General features: G+C 42.5%; 1 protein-coding gene and 1 pseudogene across 1 annotated transcript; one reads left to right on the top strand and one right to left on the bottom strand.

Annotated features, from left to right (window-relative positions):
* Nucleotides 1-9,345: 9,345 nt before the first annotated feature.
* GUCA2B (guanylate cyclase activator 2B) lies at nucleotides 9,346-12,905 on the bottom strand. Its single transcript, XM_069067868.1, has 3 exons — nucleotides 12,645-12,905; nucleotides 10,910-11,090; nucleotides 9,346-10,079 (listed from the first exon to the last, which is right to left on the bottom strand). Exons 1-3 carry the CDS (start codon nucleotides 12,723-12,725, stop codon nucleotides 10,018-10,020), a joined length of 324 nt encoding a protein of 107 aa, XP_068923969.1. The 5' UTR covers nucleotides 12,726-12,905; the 3' UTR covers nucleotides 9,346-10,017.
* A 6,049-nt stretch (nucleotides 12,906-18,954) lies between these two features.
* LOC138146175 (F-actin-capping protein subunit alpha-1-like) lies at nucleotides 18,955-19,815 on the top strand (annotated as a pseudogene).
* Nucleotides 19,816-20,664: the final 849 nt, after the last annotated feature.

Raw genomic sequence — 20,664 nt, 5'->3', positions numbered from 1 at the left:
AATGGAGAGAGACAGAGACAGAGAGACAGGGACAGAGAGACAGAGAGAGAGAGAGAGACAGAGAGAGAGAGAGAGACACAGAGAGAGACAGAGAAAGGGGAAGAACACAAGGAGGCTGGGGCCAAATCTCCAATGTTCTACTCAGTACTAGGGAAATGAGGGGAAAGAGAAGACTAACAAGCCTCTCTTCCATCTAAGGGAAAGAGAACCAAGGGGCTGCTCCTTCCTGGACAGAGAAAAGAAAGGTGGAAGCAGTGTTAGGAAATTATTTTCCATTCCCCAGCCTGAAGGGAAGAAAACCAAGCAAGAGAACAAAGACAATCCTCTAATCCCCAATTCAGTACCACCTTGCCTCCCGCCCAGGGGTTCTTAACCCCTTTTCTTGTGGTATGGCCCCTTGGACAGTCTGGGAAAGCCTCTGTACTCCTTCTTGGAATTACTAATACATAAAACACAGAGGATTACAAAGGTAACCAATTATATTGGCATAAAAGATATACATACATATTGAGGTTTGCAGCCCCTTCCCCCAGGTTTAAAATACCAAATCCTCAGCCTGAGGGCATTTCAAGACTTCCACCTAGCTCTCCAGATTCATTTCCTATCACTCCCCTTCAAGCACCATCCTTCCCAGTCTGGGAGCTAGGCTGCTCCTCATGCATAAACTTCCACTCCTCACTGACACTTCACAGAATCTCAGATCCTTCAATGCTAGAGCCCAGGTGTCACATCCTCCAGGAGACCCTTTCTGATCTCTCCTATTGTATTAGAACTCTCCCTCTTGAATTACTTTGTGTTACTTGTCATAGACTCTGTACACTGGAAAGCTAGGTGGCACAGTGAATAGAGTGTTAGACCTGGAGATAGGTGGATCTGAGTTCAAATCCAGCCTTAGATACTTACTAGCTATGTGACCCTGAGTAAGTCACTTAACCCTGTTTGCCTCAGTTTCCTCATCTGTCAAATGAGCTAGAGAAAGAAATGGCAAATCAATCTTAGTATCTTTGCCAAGAAAACCACAAATAGAGTCACGAAAAGCCAGGTGCGACAGAAAATACTAAACAACATATTGTTGTAGCTTGCTCATGCCCTCTGTGAATATCAACATTACCCTTTGGGAGATCCTTAGTTTCATTTCTTTAGAGATTGGTATTCCATAACTTGAAGCCAGTGGCATGCCAAACAATAATGACAAAATGAATGAAACTGAAATGCAATTAAAACAATTCCAACCTGACCTATTTAAATATCTTATTGACATCTTAAAATGGGGAATGGGGGGAGAAAAGGATTTTAATACCAATTATAGCACTTTCATATGGGAGTTGAAGTGATGCAAATCAGTTGTGGGAGCCGGGAGGTCAAAGGCTCCTGGAAGCCTCCTCCATTAGCAAGCACTGGATGTCCTTGCCGAGCAGAGCTAAGGTCACAGTCAAAGTCAGCGTAGATGTAGGATGTAAACACAACTGTACAATTTTACAGGGAAGGAAGATTATGAACTGCATTGCTCTATAAAACAACAAGAATCAATAGAGGAAAAAGTCAGTTTAAATAAAGCTTCATGAGACCCATTTAAATAAAGTCATTTCAAAGGCATTTAAATATGAACTGAAAGGAACATGAAATTGGGGAAAACTTTTTATTTTTGAATGGGAACTGGTATTTCACTAATTTGGGGAATGTCTTTCCATGACAGCCTTCTGCTCCTCTAATGCTGATTGGCATCTGCTTTCCAGCTTATAGCTCAGAAAACTGCCTGGATCACTGAGAAGGTCACACAACCAGGATGTCTCAAAGATGGGACTTGAACACCTGGTGCCCTGACTTTGAGGCCACTATTATATTTTGCCTTTCTGCAGGGAAAATATAGGTAGTAAAAAGATAGAGGCACAGGTAGGTGGTACAGTGGAGAGAACACTGGCCCTGGAGTCAGGAGGACCTGAGTTCAAATGCAGCCTCAGACATTTACTAGCTATGTGACCCTGGGCAAGTCACTCAGCCCCAACTGCCTCCAGGGGGAAAAAAAGACAGAGAGCAACTTGGGATCATTGAAAGCATTTTGTCCTTAGTCTTTTACAAATTAGTTCATCCTATAAAATGGAGTTATTCTTAGCAGGAGATGCTTCTTCTCTTGGCAAAGAGCAAGTGTTTGTTGCCTAAGGAGGTTTTCTGCGATCTTTTAAACTTGAGTCAACAAACAATTATTATAAGAGGTTCTTTTATTTATAAAATTTCATTTTGTGCATCTTTGTTGTGGTGAATGCTTCACTCTGGCTGATGTTCTGTTGCAAGAATCAGGCAAAATTTCTGTGGTCAATATCTATCTTTGTTCTATTTCCCATTTTTCAGAGTCAGTATCTTGTTCAAATAGGTCAGGTTGATGCTGTTGCTACCACCTTCAGTGTCTTCTTGACTTTATCCTTTTACATTCATTCATTCATTTATTTTTTAAACCTTTATCATCTTTCTTCAAATGCCACCTGTAATTGAACAATAAAAAATGAAAAATAAAAACCTCATGACCAATATATAGAATTCAGTAAAATGAATCCACACATTAGGCATATCCCAAAGACATGTGTAGTCTGTATCTTTGAGGTCACCACCTTTCTGGCAGGCATTTCCTCATCTTCAGTCCTCTGGACTTGTGGTTTATCATTGTCTTGTTCAGAGTCCTAAAGTTGTTTTCCTATATAATTCACTTTTACCCCTTTTCCCCCTTAATTTGCCTTTTATTCTGCTTTTTTTGAGTTAAGTAATGATGGTTGATTGTACATGGACTGCTGGTCTTTATATGATGACCACATCAGAAATAGGCCATTTTCTGCTTGTAGAGAGAGTCAATTCTGGTGTGTGTATGTGTATGTGTGTGTGTGTGTGATGTTGTTTGGTGATCAACATTTTAGTACCTTGTACCTCTCTTCTTAAGGAAAGTATTCATGCTCTCTAGGCATGAGGCCTCTAAGTCGTCTCTGAGCCTTATTTCATTTAGCTGTGACATGTCTTGTGGCTATTTCATTCAAGTCAACAAATGTCAAAGCATACATCATTGACTTGGTTGGTGGATCTTGTCGAGTTGTTTGCAGAATTTCTCTTCTATTCTCTGTAATAGATGTTGTTATACATGCTTTGCAATATCACAGAGTATCAGAGTTAGAAGGAACCACAAAAACCATCAGGTCTAACCCATACCTGATCAGAAATTCCTTCTGTCTTCACACCCACACAAAAGTCACCAGCCTCTGGATGAAGACTTCTAAGGAGGGGAGGACCCTCATCTCTCAAGGCAGCATTGATCTACTTTTGCTAATAACAATAGTTAGCATGTATAAATCTTTAAAGTTTGCAAAGCTCTATATGAATATTATCAGAATAACTCTGGGAAATGCGTGTTATTATCTCCATTTTTTACAGATGAGGAAACTGAGACAGAGGTTAAGTGACTTGGCCAAGGTCATACAGCTAGCATGTGTTTGAGGCTAGATTTGAACACGGGTCTTTTTGACTCCAGGAGGTCCAACTCTCTATCCACTGTATCACCTAGCTAATAAGAAGTTTTTCCTTGTATCAAACTGAAAATTGCTTGGCAACTTCTACCCACACAAAGTAAGATACTCAAAGACAGACATCACATTTTATCTTTTCTTCTTCCCTCTTCTTCCTTCTTTCCCTCCCACCCCCAATTTTTTCTCCTTTAGAAACTGGCTAGTGTAGTAAATCAAGGGCTGGACTTGTTGTTCAGTTGTTTTCCATCATGTCTGACTCTTCAAGACCCCATTTGGGGTTTTCTTGGCAAAGATACTGGGGTAGTTTGCCATTTCCTTCTCCAGCTCACTTTACAGATGAGGAAACTGAGGCAAATGGGTATAAGTGACTTGCCCAGGGTCATACAACTGGTAAGTGTCTGAAGTTGAATTTGAACTCAGGTCTTCCTAGGCCCAGAGCTCTATCTACTGTACCACCTAGCTGCCCCTGCTGTCAGGAAGACTTGAGTTCACATCCTACCTCAGGTACTTCCTTAGCTGGGTGGCCTTGGGCAAGTCAATCTCTTTCAGCCTCAGTATCCTCATCTCAAAAAAAAATGAAGAAAATAATAACATTTACTTTGAACAAAGGAAATCCTGTCTGTAAAATGCTTTATAAACCTTAAAGTACCAGCTAGTTATTGTGAGTGTCAGCTAATAACAATAATGCTAAAGGACTGCACTTTCTTCACTTGACCCTCATATAGCGTGGTTTTGAGGCCCTTTAGCATCCTGGTTGCCCTTCTCTGGGTCCTCTCCAGTTCACCACAGCCCAGGATTGAGTGCAACATTCCTGCTGGGCTCTTACCAGAGCAGAGCATGGAGAGACTCCTTATCTCCCAGCCCTTAGGTTGAGCACAAGGCCTCACCTAATCCAGTTCAAGATTACAATAACTCTCTTGGCTGTCAGATCACATGGCTGACTCATGCTGAGCTTGTAGTAACCCAAGATATTTTTTCAGATACACTGCTATCAAACCATATCTCTCCCCTCTTGCCACCTCAGGGTTAGCCAATAATAGGGAAGTTTCACTGAATCACAGAATTCCCAGTAGCCATCCAATCCAACACATAGTGAAGAGAGTTACCCTTTCTGAGAATGCCAGTTCATTTGTATGGGACTTATCATGTTTCTGAGAAAAGTAGTTACTGATTTCAGTCTGCCCTAGAGCTAAAAAGGTGATCAAATCCAATCCCTTCATTTTTCCATCAGAAAACTGAGACCCAGAGAGATTAAGTGGCTTATGTCATGCATGTAGTGGCAAAGGCAGGATCTGAACCCAGGTCTTTGGACTCCAAAAGTCAATATTCTTTTTTTCTGTGTCACATACTGTCCCATCTGTCCCTTGCTCCTTGTTCTGACCTCTGAGGTCAAGCAGAACAAGTCTAATTCCCTCCTTCAAGTATTTGAAGACAGCTACCATGCTTCCCTCTACCCCCAGTATTTTCTGTTATAGGTTAAATACACCTGCTTCCTTCAACCAATCTTAGGATGGCATGAATTCTAGGCCCTGCACCATCTTGGTTTTTGGACTACTCTCCAATTTATTAATGTCCTTCTTAAACTGCCTAGCTAAAGATTTTCACACAGTGTTCAAAATTCTATCTGACAAGGGCAGGATGCAGTGGGATTCTCATCTCCCTATTCCTGGAAGCCATGCCTCTCTTAACGAAGGCCAGGATCCCATTAGCTCACTTTAGTGCCTCACATTGCTGCCCCACAGGAGATTGTTGCTGTGGTTCATTCTGTCAGTTTGTCTGACCCTTCACGACTCTATTTGAGATTTTCTTGGCAAAGATACTGGCATGATTTGCCATTTCCTTCTCCAGCTCATTTTACAGATGAGGAAACTGAGGCAAACAGGGTTAAGTGACTTGCCCAGAGTCACATAGCTAGTAAGAGTTTGCAGTCCACTTAAAACCCAGAGGTCTTTCACAGAACAATTGCTATCTTACCAGACCTCCCATATCTTGTACTTGCAATGTTGATTTTTTAAAATACCAAAGTTTAAGACTTTATATTTATCCCCATAGAATTTAATTTAATTAGATTTAGCCCAATGCACTAACCTGTCAAGATCCTTTTGGATCATGACTATGTCATCTAGAGTTCTAATTATCTTTCTGTGCCTTGGGTCAAATGTAATTTTGATGAACCTGTTATCTATGTCTTTACCTAAGTCAGGAGTGGGGAACTTTTGGCCTCAAGGCCAAAGGTTCCCCACTCCTGGTAAGTCATTGATAAAAAAGTTAAGGAGGACAGGACCAAGTGCAGATCTCTGGAGTACTCCACTGGAAACTTCCCTCCATATTGTCATTGAACCATTAAGAATTCCTTAAAATCTAACCAATTCTTAGGACGTCATATTGTATTCACATCTAATAGATATCTATATTTATCTATGTTTATAGATGTGTGCATACATATATAATCCATGTTTATATATTATGTCTATATATATTCATATGCATATATGTGTAAACACAGATATACACATGTGCGTATATACATATGTGCACATGCACACTTATGTATATGTGTGCGTGTGTATATATGTATGTATATATATATATATATATATTCAGTTTCTCCAGAATAGTATAATAATAGCTAGCATTCACATAGCACCTTAAGGTTTGCAAAGTGTTTTACAAATACTACTTCATTTAAGTACCTCATTCACTACCTCACAGCGACCCTGGGAGAGAGATGCTGCTATTACTGACATTTTTAAGTGATGGACTGAGGCACAGAGTATGTGACTTGCCTAGGGCGAACAGCAACTAGGAATTGGGAGCTGGATTTGAGAGCTTAGATCTTTCCTATTCTAGGACCAGCGATCTCTCCACTGCACCACCTACCGAACCACCTAGTTACCTCAAGTATGCCATAACTTTATCAAGAGCTTTGCCAGAATGTGAGCAGACTTTATTCAAGGAATTTCCTTTATCTGCTAGTTTAGTGATCCTGTCAGAAAAAAAGAATGTGGACAGTCCGGTATGACCTGTTCTTGATGAAGTGATACTGCCTCTTTGTAATCATTGCTTCCACTTTTTAGATGTTCACCAGTCATCTCTTTAATTGTCCATTCTAGCATTTTCTCAGGAATTAGTGTGAAGCTCACTGACACTTGACTATGTACTCTGGTCTTTTCCCTTCTTTGAAAACAGTGACACCATTTGACCTCCTCTGATCTTGTGCTCTTCTTCCCCATATTCTCTCTCTCTCTCTCTCTCTCTCTCTCTCTCTCTCTCTCTCTCTCTGCTTTTTGGAGGGGGAAGGCAGGGCAGGTGGGATAAAGTGACTTACTTGCCCAAAGTCACATGACTAGTAAGTGTTAAGTGTCTGAGGTCATATTTGAACTCAGGTCCTCCTGACTCCAGGGCTGGTGTTCTATTCACTGCGCCCACCTAGCTGCTCCCCTTTCCCCCATATTCTTTTAAAGATCACTGACAGTAGTTTAGTAAACACGTCTGCTGGTTTCTTCAGCTCATCTGGGTGCAGTGACTTGAATCTCTCAAGACAAGCTTACTGACTCTTACTGACTCATCCCTTGTCTTGGATATCAACTCCCTGTTAGTCATTTTCCATTTTTAAAAATTATGAACCTGACAAATCTGAACACGACCAAATACAAAGAAAAGTAGAAAAATGAGAACTGTGCATATAACCATGAGTCTTTATCATGTATGGTCTGATTTTTTCAAAAGCAAATGTCAAATTTAACAGTAGTACACACACTGCCCTGCTTGTCTGTGTCTCCTATTTGAAGTATTGTTCTCTTCTGCGTATCTTAAAATAATTCCTTAATATTCTCTTCTTCTTTTTCTCCTCCTCCTCCTCCTTCTTTTTTTTTTTTTTTGCTTTTTTGGAGGGCAATTGGGGTTAAGCAACTTGCCCAAGGTCACAACGCTAGTGAGTGTTAAGTGTCTGAGGCTGGATTTGAACTCAGGTCCTCCTGACTCCAGAGCCAGTGCTCTATTCACTGTGCCACCTAGCCACCCTTCTTTTTCTTCTTCTTCTTCAAAGGGAGGGGGGAGGAGGGAAGCACTATCATTAGGTACCGACTTTCCCCAATCTTGCCCCACAAAATCATAGAATGTGAGCATATGCTACTTGGTGTGTGCACTTTATGTGCTGAAGGAACAATGACTATGAAGAACAAAAAGACACCAAACACGGGAAGACTTGTATGAACTGATACAACCTAACACAAGCAGAACCAGAAACACAAAACATATGCAATGACAACCACAAATACAAACAACAATATAATTGCTGGGTATATATAATGGTAAGGCTTCATCCAAGTGAAGAGTTGAGATAACGTACCCCCCTCACTTCATTGTAGAAGAGATAAGAAAATACACCTCTTTTCAGAGGAATACTATATATATTGTCAGACCTAGCTGGTGTATTGGTTAGTTTTTCTGAATTACTTTTCTCTCCTTCTTTTGAAAAATCCCAAGTATAAGAATAGGGTTAAAACGCTCAACCCCACCTAGTCCTGATATATTTGTCAGTCAAGAACACGTCTGGTTGTTCACTACGTGTGAACAAGGCTAGGTCTCTCAAGAAGTCTGTTTAGATTGGCTGAAGGTCTTGGTCACACCCTTTTGGGACTGTGTAAACTAGTTGGAATGAATGGTGATCCAGGGGGAGAATTTTCCAGCCAAATCCCTGAGAAGGAACCACTTTAGGGACAGGGAGGGAGAGGAGAGTACTTCAGCCTTGGTTTTTCCACAAGGTCAGAGGAGAACCTTGTGAGCTTTGATGAGTCTAGAGAATGTGGGGCTTTCCATCTTCCTTTAGGCATTCTAACAGCAATCACATCTGCCAAATCAAGAGGTAGGGCAGATTCTTGGAATAGTTGATGGCAATATCTTCATTGGGAGCCAAGGATAGGTTGAACACAGATTCAAAGCTCTACAAAGAACCAAGCAGAAAAAGGGCACCATACCTAAATGGAAGATGTTGAGGACTCTCATAAAATATGTTAAGAGCTCTGAGTAACCCTTTATTATATATGCTTACTACACTTAAGATCACTTTCCTTAGGCTATGTATGTATGTATGTATGTATGGAGAAGTGCATCACAGACTTTTGGGGAATGTTTTGTATCACATTTTCTTACAATACCATCTTAGTAAATGCTTCTTTCTAAAAGCTAATTAAATCTGACTGGCTAATTGATATTAACTGGTAATCATGAGGGCAAGTACTTTAGTGGGGGCTTGTGAGCTATACAATGAAAGTGAGATGGGGGTGTGTGTTGAGGACCACCTTCACTTATTCTGCAAACTTGCCTACCACATACAGGTCAGGTGGAAATTATACAGCCTCTTGGCTTGGTAGTAATTAGATACTTGTTGAGTCAATGAAGGAAGAAATGAATATATGTATATACGAATGAATGAAACATCCTCTCCTCCAGCCCACAAATTACTCCTCTAGTCATCATCATCATCATCGAGCTCCTCCAGTCCCCCTGGGCCCCAAGCTTAGGAGTTTCAGAAAGGCAGATTTTGACTTACAATAAAGGGAAAACTTCTTAACCATTAGCAGAGTCCCAAGTGGAATGGAAAGTCCATTAAGGCTTCTTGGACTAATTGGAAGAGAAGAGGAAATGCTTCCTCTGTTCTAATCCCTCTAATCCTAATTGACTAGTGAAGGTTAAGTGCTTCCTTCATCAGACCAAGAGATATTCTTGGGCCTTTGGTTTACACAGAGCTCCACAGTCTCCCTGATCCCTTAGCCCCCAGCAATGGAAAAGACTTCCTTTTTTCTCAGCATATTTATAAATTCTTTATTCACTGGCTAGTGTGGCTCCAAAAGATTGGTGCATGGTAAGAAGTTTGCCTCAGATTGGATGGGAAAAACTCATCAAGGGCAGGAGTTGTGACTGCTTAAATTTCTTTGTTCAAGGTCCAGCCCTAAATGACATAAGGATGCTGCTGCTGGTCATGATGACGATGATGGTGGTGATGGAGATGAAGGCCATTCTATCACCATAAGGATATTTCTTCCTCTGGAATATGGTGGTATAAGAATGTGGGGAAAGTGGGATGTGCTGGCCCACGTGAAGCTCGGGCTTGAACCTCCCCACCTGTGTCTTTCTCCAGGCGTTGCCTCCAGAGTGGAATGAGGACTCCTGGGAGTTGTTGGGGGTTGGATGGCAGCTTAGCACCCCAGAATAGCTTGGCTAGCTTGCACTGCTCCCTGGCCAGACAGCTATTGCTAGGGCTCTCATGTTTCACTTCTGGAGAGAGGACTCTCCCTCATCAGACATAACAGAGATGACAGGAATCCAGGCCTTATCCCTTTCTCCCATGAAGTAGGCTCAGAGGCTGGCTCAGCATCAAGGAAATCTCCATCTCTAGACATGTGTACTTTATGTGGGGGGTGAGGTGGGGGCAGGGAGGGAAGTCACGATGGGGATAATGCAGAACCAGCATTGATTCCTTGGGGTTGGGTGGGTCCTTGAGGCTGTCTCAGTAGCAACCTGTGCAGGCCACATTTACACAGATTTCACAGTCTTCTTGGGCAATGTTTCCTGGAGAGGAAATGCAAGGTTGTAAGTCAAGGGGATGAAGTCTGACTGGACGTAGGCAGGGAAAGCTGTCTGAGATAACCTTTTACTACAGGGAGCAAAGATATTGGGATGAAATGAAGCCTAGAAGGGTGATGAGAAGGGATGAAACGAAGGTCAGAGTAATAGATTGAGCCAAAAGATGTCTTGAAAGCTATTATTTTACAGATGAGGAAGCTAAGTTGGTGTAAGTTAAGTGACTTGCTTAAGGTCACATTGCTAGTAAGTTGCATGTGTGAGATTTGAACTCAGGTCTTCCTTAATTCCAAGCCCAACATTCTATCCACCACATGCTCTCTCAAGGCAGGAATGAGTAAGCTGAAGATGGTGAGGAGCTCTGAGTCGGGAGTGGGGAGGAAGGAGGAGGGAGGAGATAAGGAAGAGTGAGCTATGGAGGCATGGGTTATGGAGATGTGAGATGAGCACCTGGAAGATAAGGAAAGATGGAGGGAAGTGAGGAAGAATGAAGAGGTGAGAAGACAGGAGGGGTATAAGAGTAAGTTTGGGAGAAATAAGAGGAAGCAGTTAAAGAGATGTGGGGAGAGCTAAGCAGTGAGCCCAGGAAACAGAAGAGTAGGGTAAAGAGAGGTACAGGATGCTAGGAGATCATACAGATGGGGAAACTGAGGCAAAAGAGGTGCTGTGACTTGCCCAAGGCCACACAGGTGAAAGAGACAGTATTTATGCAGAGGGGTAAATAATGAGACGGGGAGAAATAAAGGGGGTGAAGATGGGCTCATCTGCTAGGTTCAGTCACCCCAGGGGAGCATCTTGGGGGTGGGGAGGGCACATACTCAGGTCCTGGAAGATGTGGGCAGCTTTGGAAGTGTTACAGACTGGCTGGAGGTCCTCAGGCAGTTGTGGGTTGCTGCACAGGGAGAATGGGTTTTTCATTCGGGGGCTCAAATCGCTAGACTGCTCCATGAGTTCATCCAGCTTCTTCACAGACTCCAGCTGCACCTGGAGATCCTCATACTGAGGACAGAGAAGGGAAGAGTCAGACCCGCTCCAGGTGCCAGCCCTCTGCCCACTAGAAGTGCTCTGGGGACAGGATTGGGGAGCAGGGAACGGGGGAGCTGATGTTCCTAGCCAAGGGACACATTCTCAGCACATTCTTAGAAGGACACCTGGAACCCCGGACCACCTCAGGGCGGTAACAGGACAGGATCAGGCCAGCAGATTCAGTGATGGGGAGAGGCTGTCCTCCTTCCCCAGGAAGGAGGAGGTGGTGAGCTGCTTAGGCCACTGAGCTTGGATTCAGGAAGAGCCCCACGTCCTAGTCATGTATTCCTGGGAAAGTCATGTAACATCTCTTGGTCTCAGTGTCCTCATATGCCAAATGAGAGGGATTAGATTTAACCCCTTAGGTCTCTTCCAGTCCTGAATCTAAAATATTATGGCTCAGACCCCTCCTCCCCAACCCCCCAGGGACTTTCTTTTTAGGGGGTAGAGGATTCCTGCTCTTGAATAAGGGATCTAGTCCCCCACACTCAGGATCTAGGGAGTAAAGGATCTTCCTGGGAAATCACTCCTCTTCTTCCACTGTCATTACCTTCAAACCCATCTCCCCCCTCTCCCCAGAGGCCAGCCCCTGACCTGTAAAATAATAAGGTTGTCAAGGTTTGCCAAACACTTTATTTTTTATTTATTTATTTTTTAAAGCAATTGGGGTTAAGTAACTTTCTCAAGGTTACACGGCCAGTTATTTCTGGGTGTGATGCTAAGTATGTGAACCCAGATTCGATCCCCAGGTCATCCTGACACTGGGGCCGGTGCTCTTACTTGCTGAGCCACCTGGCAGCCCCTGCCAAACACTTTAAATATGTTATCTCACAATAAACCTGGGAGATAGATGTGATTATTATTTCTACTTTACAGATGAGGACACCAAGACTGAAACAAAGTGACTCAGGGTCACAGAGTCTGAGGCAGAATTTGAACTCAGGATCTCCTGACTCCAAGTCAGGCACCACTATGAGAAAAAGAATCAGGGAGGAGGCCTAAGATGAATGTGTGAGAACATGGTGGTGGGGCAATCTATCAGCATGAATCTCTTAAGGAGCAAAGCTTTGGCATCACTGGACCTCAGCAGGACATTTAGTGTGGCCGGATCCAGGCTGTGCTGGCCCCTCCCCTTCTTGTTTTCCAGAGAAGGAAGGAGACAAGAGCCCAGACCTGTCCTGGGAATGGGTCTGTAGCAGAAAGCCAAGGTGATGAAGCTCCCCACACCGCCAGGTGACTCAGCTCAGGTGTGGAGATAGGCTATGCTGTAGCCCAGGTGAGCTCTGGCCTTCCCCAGGGCATAGGTGCAAGGGGAGTCTGACTTCACTCTTGTGTCTCCATGCTTCTCTGCTTACCCCTTTCCACGCTCAGTGCCGCTGTCCAGGATCCTTCCTTCCCATAGAAAACTCTCTTCCCCTCCTCTCTCCTCCTCAAAGTAGGGATGGTACATAATGACTGCCTACCCCCCTCCCTCTGCAGAGCCTGAGGATGGGGGCAGGGCTGAAGCCAGGCACTGAAAGTTCTCACCTGGATGAGCACTGACTGGGTGTTCTGCATCAGCAACAAGAACATGGCAGCAACAGCCACGGGGAGTGCCAGGACCTTCATGGTATCTTCCAGTCTGCCTTCCTCTGGTCTTCCTCTTTTCTTTCACCTCCCTGGCTTCTACCCTGATGTCTCCAGTGCCTTTTAAGCCTTGGTGATGGCTTCTTGGTCACTTATTAACCCTCCTGTCCCAGAGGGAAGTAAGTGTTCTTTTGGGGGCGGTGCCAGGAGGCAGGGTTCATCCAGGATGGCTCTGGGTCAGACATGGACCTGGGTTCACAAGGGGGAGCAGGGGGAAGATAAGGATTAGTTTCAGTGTCTTCCCTTTCTGCCTTACTTCCTGTAATACTTCCCTCCCCCCTCCCCCAACCTTAACATGTCTTGTCCCCACTGGGTCTATAGATGTCTTGTCTTGGCATTTCTCACCTAAATTATTATAGGGATCATATTTTATAAACCCAAACTCAAGACACATAGTCACTTTCAGACTTCTCCCAAATTTGCTCTCTTTTTATATTAATCTCATTTAAAATGTTTTTAAATTAAAATTTATTTTTAACAAATTCTCTCCCTCTTCCCCTTCTCCCATCCCCATACTGAGAAGACAAGCAATATAATATCAATTATGCACGTGAAATCATACATAACATATTTTCCATATTAGCCATACTGCAAAAAAAGAGAGAGAAAATTATACTTCAATTTGCACTTGGAGTTCATCAGTTCTCTGTCTGGAAGGGGATAGCTCAAACTTGTTCTTTACAAACTCATTTTGATTTCTAATCTCCAGTCCATCAATTCTACTGAGCTTTGATTCTAGAGTTAAGCATTTTTAATGATTTAATAACCCCCATGCTTGCTCCCTTGATTTTCTACAATTATTACCATTCTAATACCCTAGCTTGGGTCATCCCCACCACCTACCTTCTCCATTCCTATTCCTAGATAAACACATATTGCTAGAGGAAATAACAAAATCTTGTTGCTTATTGGTAGTTGACTTCAACTAGACTATTTCTATTACATCCTTTTATTCCTCTCTTATTGACCCACATTTCCAACAGGGTATATTCTAAAACCTCTTTTTTTTCTTGTCTCCAGACCCATGTATCCCTCTTATTTTCAGCAAATTATTTGAAGACTGAGGCCATCTATCCTGAGTGCTTTAACATCCATTCCCTCACTCCTTTAAATCTCTTAATGTCTTCAATCATTCTCTCTTTTTAGTCTCAAAGCAATGTGGGCAGCCCTTCTACTTACCCAGGCCAATCCCTCCAATTTGGCCCTTGATTCTATCCCTTTCTGTCTCTGCTAGACCATGTTGCCTGAAAAGGAAATAAGGTTAATCTGTGCTAATTTTTTCTTGATGAACCCATGCTAGCTTATAGTGGTCACCTCTCACTATCCTTTTAATGATGCAGTCTAGAATTTGGCCTTAACTTTATAAAATTAAGCTGCTCCTCCTTTTTTGCAAATTGGCTCAAGATTTGCCTTTTTCTAGAGTTGATGGGGAGATGTGGGCTAGATGGCACAGGTAAGTGAATTTAGAGCTGGACAAATGACCAGATCCAAAGAATAGTCACTTATGTGAACTGGAAGGAAGGTCTTTGGTGGAGGGATCCTTGATTGTAGACTTGGTTCTGTGTTGGCTGTATGGTATAGGAAGTGAACTGGGAATGGAACTGAGTCAGGAAGACCTATGTTCAGATTTGGCCTCTCCATTTTTATAAGCTGTGGTACAAAGGGAAAGCAACTCCACTCCTCTAAATCTTGGTTTTCTCGTCCTTAAAAATGGGGACAATACTGTAGCGCCTACCTTATAGGCTTACTATGAAGATCAAAGGGGAGAATCAATGGAAAACACAACTTTGTAAATCCTACATTAACATTGATTTTTAAAAAAGTGACTCAGATAAAGACAGAGAAGGCACATGTATTAGATTTGTTGATGACTCAGATATTTACATGGATCTGTGAGAAATGCCCACCCACCTTGTGGGACATTAGGGCACCACATGGGTTGGCCACTGGTAATCCCTTGCTCTGCACGTGGGTTCTAGCTCTTCTTCTTGTTAACTTTGGCCACTTCTCTGATAATATGCTTTTCTCCAATTCTTCCTCATAGTTCCTCATTTCCCATGTTCCATGACTCATCATCATATCACAACACTGGTAGTTGTTTATTGTTCAGTCTGGTCTGACCCCATTTAGATTTTCTTTCTTTATTTTTTTTCTAAAGCAATTGGGGTTAAGTAACTTGCTCAAGGTTACACGGCCAGGTGTTTCTGGGTGGGTGCTAAGTGTCTGAGCCCGGATTCGATCCCCAGGTCATTCCGACACTAGGGCTGGTGCTCTTACTCGCTGTGCTACCTGGCCGCCCCCATTTAGATTTTCTTGGTAGAGATACCAGAGTGGTTTCCCATTTCCTTGTCTAGCTCATTTTACAGAGGAGGAAACTGAGGCAAACTGAGTTAAGTGACTTGCTCAGAGTTGAATAGATTTTAACTCAGGAAGATGAGTCTTTCTGACACCAGGACTGTGCTGCCCAGCTGCCCCTATTGATACTAAAAAAGACAGACTGGCTCCCTCCTTAGGGCTATTGGCCGAAGCTGCTCCCTTCCCAGCTTAATTGACTTGACTCTCTGACTTGGAAGTCAGGTCAAGAGGCTTGAGAAGTTCTCCAGAATGGAATTCTGATGCCAGGAACCTTGATTATTCTTATTAGGAAGACAAAGAGAGCTGCCTAAAAAGACCAATGTGGATGCAAATGGTATTTGGAGGCTGCCTGTAGGCACTGAGAGCCCACACCCCTGGGCTGATGTTCCTTGCATAACTTCTCATGCTGTAGCTATAGAGATGATTATGTTGGAAGGAAAGATGATGGGATCATAGATTTAAAATGATCAAGTTCAGACCCTTCATTATACAGGTGGAGAAACTGAGGCACAGAGAGTTTCATTGAATCACTAGGGGAAGGGGTCACATAGCTACTAAGTGTTAGAAGCAAGACTGTAATCTAGGCCTCCCTGACTCTCAATCCTGTGACCTATCCACCAAAGCATACTTCTTCACCCACCAAAGCACCATGGCCAGGCCCTTCCTGGTCTTCTAGGGTCACATGACATTCAGTTGTGACCTATATTCTCTATAGTCTCTTTTAATAAATCCCCCTGTCTGTCCTTTCCATGAAAAGCTATCCCAACATCTCTTGCTATTTCATTGGTTTTTCAGGGTTTTGCCCAGTGGGATATACTTTACCTTATTTTCTCATAGTCTTTTCCCCTGGGATGGTTCTGTCCCTCAAAGACTTCTTACTCTCACACTCAAGAACTCTCCCCATGAGACATGCTCATGGATAGGGCTGCTACGCAACTCTTCATTCAGGACTTAATGGTATGATCCAGGGGATGCAAGTTGCCTTGATCTAGAGTAGAGGTGAGGATGGTATTGCTTGTACTACTGGGTCAGAACTTTGGCATTCAAACATGGTCCCAAGTGGGAACAGTATGGTCATGCCTTAAAGGCATTGGGCTCCAGAGTGGGAACTTTATGCCCCAAGGGTCCACAGCAGGATGTCATGCCATAGATAGTCAGCTGGAGAGTGAATATGGGTAGCATTCCACCTTCTCCACAAAAGTCAACTGGGGATCTGTTTCCAGCATAATCCCATCCTTTCTTCATCTATTATTGTCATCATACCATTTCCCCCAACCCCAGCCACTAGCCTTTTGTGGCTGTGTAAGCTTCCAATCCCTTCCTTTTTTCCTCTGGACACAGAGACCCCACTAACCTAACTGCTGACCAGGAATTCTTGCCAGCAACAGTGCAAATCAAATTCTCCCCAACCTCCAAAGTACCCAGATCTTCTCTCCCCCAGATCCCCTCTGCTGGTGGCACGTGTCTCTTGTCAGGCTCCATATTCCTGGGCAATGGCTGGTAAGAGCCCCCTCCCTTTTTTGTTTTCAGTAGGAGAGTGAATTGAGTATAATGAGTAGGCATAGATGGGTTTCTGTTTTCATTGCAGATCTCATTATGCCTCCTTTCCTGCCACATCCTGACCTTCCATATTTTTTGTCAAGGGTGCCACTCTCCTTCATCCCTCATGTTCATGACCTTGGTGTCATTCCCCATTCCTTACTTCCCCTCACCCCACATATCTTCTCTCCAATCACCAGCCATCATCCTTATTCAAATCCCCATCACCTCTTACATGAACCATGGCAGCAGACTCATAATGGTTCTCTCTGCCTCAGTTCTCTCCCTGTGACCCATCCTTCACTCAGCTGCCAAATGAGCTTCTATCTTTGTTTTGATGATATATTATTGGTCATTATGGTGTAAGGTTACTTACTTAACACTTAACCTCTCACAGCTTCAGTTATCTTATCTGTAAAATGGGGATAATAATAGCACCTACCTCATAAGTTATTGTGAAGGCCAAATATTATTTCATCTCATGCTTTGCAATTTCCCCTTTTGTCTATATACATTATATAATTTATAAATAAGTTAAAACTTATATATATATATATGTGTGTGTAGGGGAGAACCCCCAAAATTTAATGGGGTGCACAATCAGAAAAGTTTAGAGACCACTGCTCTAGGACAATGGTTCTCCAGCCCACCTCTCTTGGTCTAATTGTTATCTTGCTTATCATTTCCCAAAGGTTCCCTTCTTCTATTGACTCTGAGACCATAAACCCTGCTTGGCCAGATGACCAAAGAAACCCTATTTGAAATGTAGGCCACCGGTTAGCTGGTATGCCTCACTAATGTCCTAATATGTTATTAATGTGCTAATATGCTTCCTTTCAAAGGACTGGATGTTTAAATCATCACAGAGGGTAAGCTGTATTTTTACTATAGAATCTGCCATTGAACGCTGGCCCCTGACTGAATGAGCTCTATGCACTACCGACAGATTGTGTGGTCCCCAAATGTGTAGTCCTTGACCCTGCTACATACCTACAGTGCTTATCTACGGTGAAGCAAAATAAACCTTCAGAGTCCCTTGCTTGATCTTAGAATGAAATCCTCTGTTGAATAGTTCCTCTCCTGTTAGCTGCAAGAAATTTATCCTCTCCAAAGGGATTCCAACTTGACATATAAGCCCTTTGCCTCTTTCAACACAACCATCTTTTTAGCTATAGCCTAAGGGACATTTTTTAGGAACACCAAGCCCAAAGCCTGGGCTCTCTTTCTGTTTTTATGGGGAGACCCAGAGGGACAGAAAGGCTAATATCCTCATCAGGACCCTCAGCAGCACTGAGAGTTTTCCTGGTTTCACAGTTCAGCTCCCTGCCTCTTTGACTGCTAACACTTTCCCCTACAGAATTTGAGACAGATCTTACTCAACTTTTCTCTAAACTCTGAAATTCAATGTCCTATATTCTGGGGCTCCTGTTAAACAAATTAGATAGATAGATAGATAGATAGATAGATGATAGATAGTATGTACAGTGTACACACATGTGTGCATATACATACAGGTAAACATATGCATGCATACATGTGTCACAAGATCTCAGGTTGCAAAATTAATGACCTAAAGCTAGAAGGGACTCAGAGGTCATCTAGTCCAACCTCTTCCTCTTCCCCCTACCCATTTTATAGTTGAGGAAACTGAGACCCAAAAACATTAAGTGACTTGTACCCAAAGTCACACAGGTAGTGTGAGATGTGAGCTTTGAACAACAGGTCTTCTAACTCCAGACCCAGAGACCCTGTTCACCTGGAATAAGAGTTAGCTTTCTCACTTAACCTTTTGAAGAATGAAAGTAATATAAAAGGTAAATCAAGACTTTACTGGCTGCTGTGCTTTTGGCAGAGAGACAGATGTCTGGATTGCTATATTCCCAGAATCCTTGACTTAATTGGAAGGCAATTCAGAGATCGCTTCACCCAATCGATACAGAAAAAAGAATCCTTGCTACAAAATCCTTGGGATTGAGCATCCAACATCTGTAGAAGTACTAGGGAGACAAGGCTCCTAGAAAGCCTGTTTCTTTTTTTGATTGCTCTGATTATTAGAGAGTATTTCCTTATATTGAGTCCACTTTTGCTTCTCCATAGATTTTCATCCTTTGCTCATAGTTTTAACTTTTTTAAATTACTGCCCCTAACCTAAGGTCTCCTCTGGTCTTCAGCTCCCTTTGGAAACTGGATATATATATTTGAGTTAAAGACTCTAATAGTATATCAGACCAGAAGACACAATAAGGATCATTTGAATCCAAACCCTTCATTTTTTTCATTTAACAAAACCAACCAAACATTTTTAGAGCAGACCAAGATGACCACCCTCGAGGATCAGGTGTCAGATGAGGGCAAGGTCCGGATAGTTGCCACATTCATTATGCATATTTCTCCAGGATAATTTAATGAAGTGTTTAATGATGTCCGGTTACTGCTTAACAATGACAAACTTCTCAAGGAAGGGGCAGCTCCTGCATTTGCCCAGTATAACATGGATCAATTCACATCAGCGAAGACTGAAAGGATATGATGGTCAAGCCTTAATTACAGAACATGGTGACCTGAGCAGTGGTAGATTTTTAGAGTCAAGAAATAAAGTTTTCTTTAAGTTTGATCACTTAACAGAAAGAAGCAAGTGACCCCCAACCCAGGGACATAGATGGAGCTCTGAAGTCATGGAGAAAATCCTATGACAGTGCATTAAGGTCCTATGTGAAAGATAAATATTCCAACAGTTTCTGTACTGTTTATGCTAAAATTACAGATGGGCAGAAGATTGTTATTACCTGTATTGAGAGCCACCAATTTTAGCCTAAAAACTTCTGGAATCATCGTTAGAGATCAGACTGGAAGTTTACTATAACACCATCTATGACTGATGGTTGGAGTGCTAAAGATTCAGGTCCATTACTATGAAGATGATGATGCTTAGTTGGTTAATCACAAAGATGGACAGGATTCAGAAACTGTTACCAATGATGTACAAACTGCCAAGGAATTTATTAAAATCATAGAACATGCCAAATATGAGTATTAGACCTCGATTAGTGAGAATTATCAGACAATATCAGACACCACATCCAAGGCCTCCCACCAGCAGCTTCCAGTCACCTGCACCAGAATCAACTGGAACAAGATACTCAGCTGCAAGATTGGCAAAGAAATGCAAAATGTTTAAGGCTGCATGTGAAAATTCTCCAATTGTAACATGGAGGAAGAAGAAGGAGGAGGAGGAGGAGAAGAAAAAGAAGAAGGAGAAGAAGGAGGAGGAGGAGGAGGAGGAGAAGGAAAAGGAGAAGAAGAAGAAGGAGAAGGAGGAGGAGGAGGAGAAGGAGAGCAAGGCAAGATTCAAAGTATGGTCTTAAAGGTAGGTGGTTTATAAACAAGTGCGATATTTTTCTAGGGACAGGCTTTCTAGCCTCATGGAATACTATTGAACCAATAATATGGTCCTGATGTTGTATTGTGTGTATGTGTGTGTATGTGTCTGTGTCTATATGCATGTGCATGTGTGTGTGTGTGTGTGTGGTCCTTGCCATATAACTTTTGTGACTGTATCTACTTGTAGGATTTTTTTTAAATCAATGATTTTTAACATTGAAAAAAGAAAGATATGTCCTAGAATTTATGTACTAGTTAGTAAATTTCCTAGCCATGAAAGCCTTCTCATAAACATAATGTTTTCAATCTTTTCCCACCCTTACCCTTACTAGCACTTCTGGTATACCAGTGGGTTTTACTAGTCAGTCAATAGCTAAAAATGCTACACTGCAAGATATATGTATAGATATCCTTACTCTTCTGCCTGCTGATTACCGCTTAATGGCATCCTGGTAGTTGTAGACTTTTAAATACTTGGAATGGGGTTTTTAAGGTCCCTTTGATGGAAAAAGGGGGGTTTCTGGAAATTCCATGATGATCAGCTTCTCTGGGGAATATTTGGGGGTTTTGTGTTGCTATTTATTTTTTAATCCAGAGACTTGAACCACATTCCCTCCAAGTGAACTTGTTTGCTTTCTTCCTTTTC

This window comes from Petaurus breviceps, unplaced genomic scaffold (assembly GCF_028583685.1).
Source record: "Petaurus breviceps papuanus isolate PSGF00001 unplaced genomic scaffold, PetGlider_PUasm1.0 90760, whole genome shotgun sequence".
NCBI lineage: Eukaryota > Metazoa > Chordata > Mammalia > Diprotodontia > Petauridae > Petaurus > Petaurus breviceps.
This window is presented reverse-complemented; position numbering and strand designations above follow the sequence as displayed.

Excerpts from the sequence above, each read along its gene's own strand:
- GUCA2B (XM_069067868.1), bottom strand. The coding sequence starts at position 12,725 with ATGAAGGTCCTGGCACTCCCCGTGGCTGTTGCTGCCATGTTCTTGTTG. Across the intron at positions 11,091-12,644 it reads CCCAGTCAGTGCTCATCCAG|TATGAGGATCTCCAGGTGCA; the intron begins GTGAGAACTTTC and ends CTCTGTCCTCAG. Across the intron at positions 10,080-10,909 it reads CCACATCTTCCAGGACCTGA|GAAACATTGCCCAAGAAGAC; the intron begins GTATGTGCCCTC and ends TTTCCTCTCCAG.